Here is a 9038-nt window from a genome sequence, read left to right as displayed (position 1 = left end):
AATTGGTAGGCTCCTAGAGAGACCAGACGACTTCCAGTCGTTTCAGTGTCTTCGTACTTCTCCCCCGGCTTGGGTGTAACCACCGCTGAGCCAGCCTTCTACCATTTGTGCCCACGGAGTCACTGGCACCTGAAGTGTTCGTCTCCAAGTCACTGATGTCACTCAGTGTTGTAAATCTGACCCCATGTCCTGGCGATACCAGTATGCCTCACCATTTTCCAGGACTGAAACTTCATTTCCCCCCCCTCGATACTTTGTGTTCCGAGGCAGCCTAGGACCTGAATGAGAACAGAGGCGTTAATTAGGGACACAAGCGTACGCTGTTCTTTCTGCTTGAGCTGTGGCCGTGGACGTCATGGAAGCCAGAAAAAGCAATGAACCCCAACACTGTAAGCAGTTAACAGCTAACAGTGTACTAACAGGAAGCAGCAAGTTTCTCCATCCAAAGAAAGAGGTAGAGTCAGAAAAACACTGGGCACAGGGATGGTGGTTAAAAAATAGTCAGAGAATAAGGTTTGTCTTTGTGGTGTCAAAGATCTGTTTCTAAGACCGCAGTTCCTACGGCAAGACGTTGGGTATTATTTAAGCCCCGCCAAACGGGTTTGTTCCGTTTTACGTTAAGGAAACACCGGAATGGGAGACTCTTTGCAACGGTCCGATTTCCCCTACTTTACGCTGAAGCAATGGAGGTAAAGGAAGATGTTCAAGCTGGACAGGCCACAGAGCGCCATCATGCTGATGTCACGAGCTGGAGGAGCGGTTGGCAACCGTGGAACTGTAACATTCTATACCGGCTAGCAACTGCCTTCGTCGGTTCAGCAAGCCTGGAGAAGGTACCGCCTCCTTCGTCCAAGCATATTTCGCTGCCCGTTGGGGTTTTGTTTGAAAAAAGCACCAGAGCTAAGGTTCTGAAGGTCCAGTTTTTGAAAGAAAACTACTGCTTTCAGGATAAGATTACGATTTGCCTCAGTGTTGACAGCTCTAACGTTTTCATGTGTATGTTCTGCCAGTATTAGGAGAGTGGAGGAGAAGCACGAGAGGTGAAAATGGCCGCAGTTGGGAACGACCGCTATTTCCATTTCCATGCCCCCTACGCACAGGTAACTGCTGTAGATTTTAGAGTGGTTTGTATCCTTGATTTTCTTGATATATCCGTGTTGAAAGGGAGGCTTGTTATGTAAACTTAGAAGCTGATATGCCACTCTGCCTGGGTCATGGCAGCATCTGTAGATCAAGGCTCTGATGGTCGGAAGTCGTGTGAAGAGCTAATGATCATCTAAACTATGGACAATTTCTCCGGTGAACTCAGGCTCAGGCACTCAGGGAACACATACGTTAAAGATGGCGCAAAATCAGTTATTTAAAACAACGTCCTCCAAAATGGGTTTGTTCTTCAAAGAAGTAATTATATTCCACCTGGTGAAAATCCAGGGCTGGCTGTAGGGCTCTTCGTTATTGCATCCGTTCCAGCACTGGGGGAAACTCACTGAGAAATAACCGGCAACCTGGCATTTACAGCTCTCAGCTGGGATGTCGTTCACATCCAGGATATAAACCTGAGTGTATCTGTTCAGGGTAAAGATAACCTCAAACGTTCTAAAATATCAGAGCGTGGTCCCACAAAATCTTAGTCCTCTGCTCACTGCAGTGCACCGTGTATTAATCCATTTAGTCCATTTTCATGGTGATATTTACACTGTCTGAGAACTGTCTTCTCCTGCAGCAAAAGTACCGCAACATCTCCTGCTTCTGGGAAACACAACCCTCAGGCTGTGCGAGGATCAATTGCGCCTTCCATCATAGCAAGCCTCGTAATATAAATGGACTTTTTTTGCCACCTAGTAACAGTGAGTAAAAGTATTTTCTCAACAATTTGTTCGTTAGAGTGAGTAAATACACGAAAATGCCCCTCCAGGGCTTACTTCCAGTGCTGACGTAATATATATTAAGGTCAAGAAATGTACCACGGCAAATCAATCATCAGGTCTGATTTGCTATCCCAGCAAGTTCGAGGCCAAGAAAGGAATTGCATTGGCAATTGTCTAGGGTCGCCGTATGGATTTGCTTAGCTGTCACGTTACGGATCTCCCTACCTATGAGTGACATGAGAGATGAAGTCACAAACGGCAGTTTAGGTTGCTAAGATCCATGGAGTGAAAACGTTGCTTTACTTGGGGATTTGCTAGAGTAAATCTCTCTAGTAGTGAAAATGGTTAGTAGGCAGGAAATCATTTAAGAGAAAGGAAAAGTAGTGTGTGCGGTGGGGGGAGGAGGTTGGTAGGGCCCCTAGTAGCCGTATCTGTTGATAGAGCACAACATGGTACATGGGTGAGACACCCCTTGTCTAGATATCATCCGATTCAGGGGCCTTATCTCCAGAGCTGTGGACAGGTGTCGTAAGAGAAGTCCAGCAAGCCCTCGAGTCAGAAGCAAACACCTCGTGTTCCGGAAATTCCCCCCGGAAAAGGCAGCCTCTCATATCTGGGCATGTTGAGCCTAACTAGCCACCCAGGACCAAGGCAAGAACTTGAGTGCTGTTTCTATGAGTGCCCATACCGCTTTTAGTACAGTTCCCACATCCACAGCACCGGCCCCTGGCAGCTAGTGCTGTCGTACACACCACGTAGGCACGCTTTTGGGTGTGGTGTGAGTCAGAGACGCCGCCCAAGAGGCACTATGGACAAGGGCATCCTGTGTAAGAAAGAGCAGCGTCCAACAATCAGAACGAGAAAATGGACCCAACCCTTTTCCTTGTTACTGCAATATGTACAAATTCACAAGCATAACAACAACCGGAATAAGAGAAAATGCCCATGCTTCATCTTCTTTCTTTAAAGCTGGGAAACATATCCAACCTCAGTATTTTCAATATAATGCACAGAATCCTGATTGTACCTAGAGTTGCAAATTGGTCAGCTTGAACAATACAGATAGACTCACCATTTTTCATCATTTTAATTTTCAGTCCGTTGCATTTCCCGGCTCTCAGAAAATGCTACCCCCGTGCTGAAATAGTTTTGCTGCAAACGTCGTGGGTAGATATAAATTCCTAAGGAAAAGAATATCTTTGCTGATTTCCTTCTAATTAAGCGTAAATGATTTTCACAGAATCACAGAATCACTACGGTTGGAAAAGACCTGTAAGATCATCGAGTCCAACCTCAAGAAAAAAAAAAAAAAAAACAAAACCACGCCACACAACAACAACAAGCCACAACCCACCCAACACCACACAGCACCATGTCCATCAAGCTACATCCCACAATGCCACATCCACACGCTCCTTGAATACCTCCAGGGAGGGTGACTCTACCACCTCCCTGGGCAGCCTATTCCAATGTTTCACTACTCTCTCAGTAAAGAACTTTTTCCTAATATCTAGCCTGAACCTCCCCTGGCGCAACTTGAGGCCATTTCCTCTAGTCCTGTCACTAGTCACTTGGGAGAAGAGACCAACAGCCACCTCTCTGCAACCTCCTTTCAGGTAGTTGTAGAGAGCGATAAGGCCTCCCCTCAGCCTCCTCTTCTCCAGACTGAACAACCCCAGCTCCCTCAGCCGCTCCTCATAAGACTTGTGTTCCAGACCCCTCACCAGCTTCGTCGCCCTTCTCTGGACACGCTCCAGCACCTCAATGTCTTTCTTGTAGTGAGGGGCCCAAAACTGAACACAGTATTCGAGGTGCGGCCTCACCAGCGCCGAGTACGGAGGCATGATCACCTCCCTGCTCCTGCTGGCCACACCATTTCTGATACAAGCCAGGATGCCATTGGCCTTCTTGGCCACCTGGGCACACTGCTGGCTCATATTCAGCCGGGTGTCGATCAACACCCCCAGGTCCTTTTCTGCGGGGGAGCTTTCCAGCCACTCCTCCCCAAGCCTGTAGCGTTGCCTGGGGTTGTTGTGGCCAAAGTGTAGAACCCGGCACTTGGCCTTATTGAACTTCATCCGGTTGGCCTCAGCCCATCGATCCAGCCTGTCCAGGAACTTCATCTTCTTTCTCAAAATCTACAGTTTGTACTGTACTTGTAAAGAGAGCTGTGATTCAGAAAATGTTGATAGAGAAAAATGTCTACAAGCTAAAAATGGGTAATCCTGTGCTTAGCACTGCTAAATTCTTCAAAATCGATGCCATGGGGAGTGATACAGGCCTGCCTATTATTCAGCATGTTTAAAATATTTTCACAGGTGGGGTCCTAAACTCATTTACTCACTTCAGCCCAGGTATTACTAATCACACGTTTCCCTATGTTGTAAGTATCTCTCTGTTTTCTCATACTTTCTGTAGTTGGAAGATGCTCGTTTGCCAACCTCCGCAGAAGGTGTTGCCTAAAAGGCACAATCAGTCTATTTAATGATTCCTTCAACGCCATAATGATTTCAAACCCATACCTGCTGGTCTGAACCTGGATTTCATGTTCTAGTTCCCTCCTTAAAAAAAATAAATTTGATGTTCTTTTCTGCAGATGTCCCATTGCAAGAGGGTGTCCAAGAAGGGATTCTACATCCAACCCTTCGTCGAGAATCACTCAGAAAGCGAGAGAATATTTTACCACCAATTCACCCTCCACTGATTATAAATGTCAACAGCGAAGAGGATGAAGAGGACGATGAAGAGGAAGAGAACTGTAAACAGTTTTTTTCTTCCTTTTACAAGGAACTAGAATGGGTTTTTTCGACTCTTGCAATGTACTTCGCAACCGATTTATTATAATAACCATTACATTTTTAGAAGCGAGTTGTTGACAAGTTTTTGAAATAGTTTCCAGCTAATTCACATAGCTCTTTTTCATTTAATAGAGTTTAAAATGTGATCCACAATTCAGATGGACACCAAAGACCCTTCAAAATTTCTCAAAATTTGGGGACAAAACTACAAGTTTACAAGCTTAGGAGGTACTTCTAAGCTGTGACTGTATCTCCCTTGAGATGAGAGAATCCTAGGGAAGGAACCAATTGCCCGTTCCCAGCGAGGGAAAGTGAGAGAACGGCCTACTCTCACGCGTTCACTCCGCAAATTACCGCGCTAGTTCTCAGGCAGCCCCAAGTTGCTTTGCACCATCCCCCTGCCCTCCAGGTTGGCGGGCAGGGCTGCCTGTTCGTGGTTTCTAACTCGGTTTTAGGCTGAGTAAGCCACATTAATTTAAACAATATAAAAAGTGATGTAATGCCAGCTCTGCCGGCAGACATTACAGGATAGTAACGTTGGGCAGAGGTTTCGTCACAAGCACTCCCTGATGACAGGTTTAATCAGAAGATTTCCTTTTGGGTGTAAATGATGGCTTATTTTGACAATGAGTCCTGAAGATGTTTCTGAATCATGTTAATTCCACAAGCATTTGCTTCTTAATATGTCTTGTAACTGCAATTCTTATTGCACTTGGAAACACCTACTGTTAAGGAATCACTTTTCTGTCCAGAAGCAGAGGTTGCAGTCAGAAAAAGCCAAATCGTGACCGAAATGAAATTCACTATGGTCTTTGATTATTAAGAATTGTTGCAGGTCTTTGTATAGCTATCTAGTAAAATCTTTTAAAAATATTTCCTACAGATGTTTCTAATCGGGTGCCTAAGACTGCTGAAGACATTCAAGAGGAAAGAGCAATAAAGGAAATATGCTATACATCTGGTAAATATGAAATTAGTCACTCCTCCCTCAACAGCAATGATGCCACTATAGTAAACGTTGGTTGGTTTTTTTTTTCCCTCCTCGTGAATGTTTAGGAGAGTATTACAGGATTCGGTACCCTCACAAACACCAATCAAGAAGAACTGTGTCTTCACCTCGGGAAAATGAGCTATCACCCTTGGAAGCTACCGAGCGAGACTTGCAGAAAGGCAAGTACTTTTCATCTTCTTGGACAACGTTTACCGCTTTTAAACTTACTGTTACAGGGAGAAACTATTACACAGTTTGCCCCTCCTCCCCCCTTTCTTACTTTAGTGACAACAGAAGAGAGCATGTTACAAAGAGCGTAAAAATACTTCATTAATTTTTCCCCATCTATATATAGATATAGATACACGTAGTGTCACACACGTGGTGACTACCTGCATCGATTGTAGATGGAAAAGGTAGAAATGGGCTATTAACCCTATGTGTACTTGCCCGAGATACACAACATAGGTCTTTCATATAATTTTACTTCACGGTCCAGATTTATGTAGTCTAATTTTAACCATCCTAAGGTCAGGAATGTAGTTTAAGTCTCTCATCTGGGCTCTCTGTTGTCAATGGAGAAAGACAGGCACTCTTATGGGGCTGTTTACTGAGACAGGCACTCCTATGGGGCTGTTTACTGCATCATAAGATAGCGCCAGCGAAAGGCGAGATGAGTCACTTCCCCAGAGGTGCTCCACGCTCTCTGCTGGCTCTCTTGGGTGTCCAGATGACGAAATGTAGCGACACATCAAACTTTTCTAGAACTAAATTTAGAGTAAATAAATACCCCCTTTAAGTGTCTTCTGAAAGGTAAGAACGAGAGAGTTCCATTTTGTTTCGAATGTTGGGCTTTATCCAACATAATTAAGGTGAAAGAAATACAAATTAATAAATATTTACCTCCCTTATTATGCTTCTCCTTCATTCCTGGCCAAGTGGCATGACTGAAAAAAATCTGTAGTAGTTTTTTTAGTGAATAAGTAATAACGTAATTCCATTTTAGCAGAGAGTTAGGTTCTTACTATAACAAGACACCAGAGTAGTCAGTAGATCAGTCATCAAAAACTGCCAAGCAGAAATATGACCTGCTACTTTTACTAAAAAAACAATACTGTTGCTTATTTTGTGTAAATCTTAGGGATAAAATCTTGATAATTATGTAAAACAGATTTGAGTAGGATGATGCAAAAACGCAAGCGTAGAAATGCGTACAAGTTAAAATGCTTTCAGAACCGTTATGTTTGTGAGACTATCCCTAGTTCAGATGAAAAGGCTTTGTATTTTTCAGTTATCATACAGAGAAATATTAAAGCTGCAGTCCTGCATCTTGTGTAAGGGAGCTGACCCCTCTGCACACACTCGCTTGATCTTAAAGAAGACACAGTGTTTTGCCCCATTGAGTTCAGTATAGAATCATGTCATCAAGGTGGAAGAATGCCCCGTTCTCCTTGCATTTACTTAATACTTAGTGGTATTTAATCCTTTTTCTTCATAAACATTTATTAGTGGTAAAAACAGCCGTAATTGTTGTAGTCGTCTTTTTTCCCCTTGGTTTGTCAATGCAAAATAATGCAGTACCACGTTAGGGATGCTTGCTCTAGCTTTGAGCAAACCGGCACGCATCTTCTAGCTCCAGAACTGTACTGCACAGTACAAATGTATCTCACATGCTACTTCTTTTCCTCCCACCTTTATGCACAAATTGTATCTTTCTTGTAGGTGTTCTTTACTCTCAGTAAGAAACAGTTACCACTGAGAAACAATTCCATAATTGAACCTCCGTTCATACCCCTCTGTATTTAAAGCTTTTTAAATGGACTGTGTCTCTAATTTTTTGTGAGCCTTAATGAATCAGCTGTTTGGTTTCACTGTATTCTTTGCATTTTTGTATTCATTTCAGTTAAAAACTTAATGTAATTATAAGAAGAGCAGGCTCTGTGCACTGTTCACATTTCTCAGGGTGCTCTTGAGTACAGGTAACTTTGTGAGACTCCTTTCCTGTAGGAGGTGACTGCTCTGTGGCGCAGAGGAACACATTTGTTGAAGGGAAAAGACACGAGGCACTACCTTGGGAAAAAGGACCAATTGCATCCAAGTATTCCAATGTGAAAGGGACTTAATTATTACGTATTTCCTAATTTTCAGAAGAACGACCTTTACCATTTTCGCTACCTTTCTTTTCAGCAGAACCTGAGCCATATGGTGGGAAATGCTCCAAACAAAAGAATCAGCTTGACACAAACAGAAGAGTTTGGACCCAAAGGGAAAACTACGGTAATTCTTACATCTTGTGTATAAACTGAAGATTTTAGGCTTCTTGTGGAATTAAGAATGTGAATTAACGGAATTAAGCTGGAATTAACAGAAAGCCAGAGTGTTAATAATAATGACCTTGAACCAGATTTTACAGAAAATGGTTAGTCATTAGGCAGCATACTCTAATGCAAAATCAACTGCCTAGCACAAAAACACCATACTGCCTTGCATCTAGTGCTTTCACAAGCAGAGATAGAACAGGAGATTGGACTATGGGTTCGTTTAATCTAAAAGCAATTGATGCCTTTGGGAAGATTTTCAACACAGGAACATTCACTTTGTTCAAGGCAAGGATGTCCGTGGCAGAATCGCCTCATTGGAAGATCCTGCGAGCCTGACGGAAACGCTGCAAGGTTACAAATGATGTTTAAAGTGCCAGAGAGGGAGTCTGTATTTAACCCTAACTTGTATTTCCGAGGTGATGCGTGAGTCACCTGGTCCATTCATTGATACTTCAGCTAACGCGATACTTAATTCACGTTATCAGGCTAAGGGAGTCTTCCCTCAAACTGCCCCTGATATTAAGAAACAATGTATATGTTTTTTCTATAGACAAATATACTTCAGGATCTTACAATGCACCAACTTGGAGGAAAAGAAATCCACGAGCAAAAACATTCTCTAAGTTTCAAACAACCATTCAGGTAACTGTTTGATAGAAATTTTTACGATTCCGTCTTGTCAGTAAAAGTGACATGTCTCTCCCCACCTAGAAAACGTGAAATGGCTCTGAAAACTTGCCCAACCAAAACCCGCAAGATTCTAAGCAACGCCGAGTAGTCTGAAAGAGCAGTTAATGGTTTCGTTTGTTTGCGGACATGTAATTTTGCCTGTCTGACTATCTAATTTGTCACAGTATTACCGCTATGAAAGCAAACTCTGTACCTGCCTTTAAAGTGAGGAGCTACAAGAAGCGTGTTTTGGCTTGTGGCACTGGACAAAGCACAGTAGAGACTACAGGAGTGTGATCTATTTCTCTCTCTGCTTGCTTGCTCGGGAAGCATCTGCAACAGCTGAACGATGATCAGCCGAGGTCCAAATTCGTAAGGGGACTCAGGCTAC

At 43.3% G+C, this 9038-nt stretch overlaps 1 protein-coding gene across 1 annotated transcript; it reads left to right on the top strand.

The window, feature by feature from the left end:
• Positions 1-1046: 1046 nt before the first annotated feature.
• On the top strand, positions 1047-4619 carry LOC132316888 (uncharacterized protein C12orf50 homolog; the record flags this gene model as incomplete). Its single annotated transcript, XM_059816070.1, has 3 exons — positions 1047-1100; positions 1724-1847; positions 4465-4619. Coding segments are annotated over exons 1-3 (333 nt in total), but the record flags the coding sequence as incomplete, so codon positions are not given.
• Between the last annotated feature and the right edge of the window lie 4419 nt (positions 4620-9038).

The sequence above is a fragment of the Gavia stellata genome, chromosome 4 (genome assembly GCF_030936135.1).
Source record: "Gavia stellata isolate bGavSte3 chromosome 4, bGavSte3.hap2, whole genome shotgun sequence".
NCBI lineage: Eukaryota > Metazoa > Chordata > Aves > Gaviiformes > Gaviidae > Gavia > Gavia stellata.
This window is presented reverse-complemented; position numbering and strand designations above follow the sequence as displayed.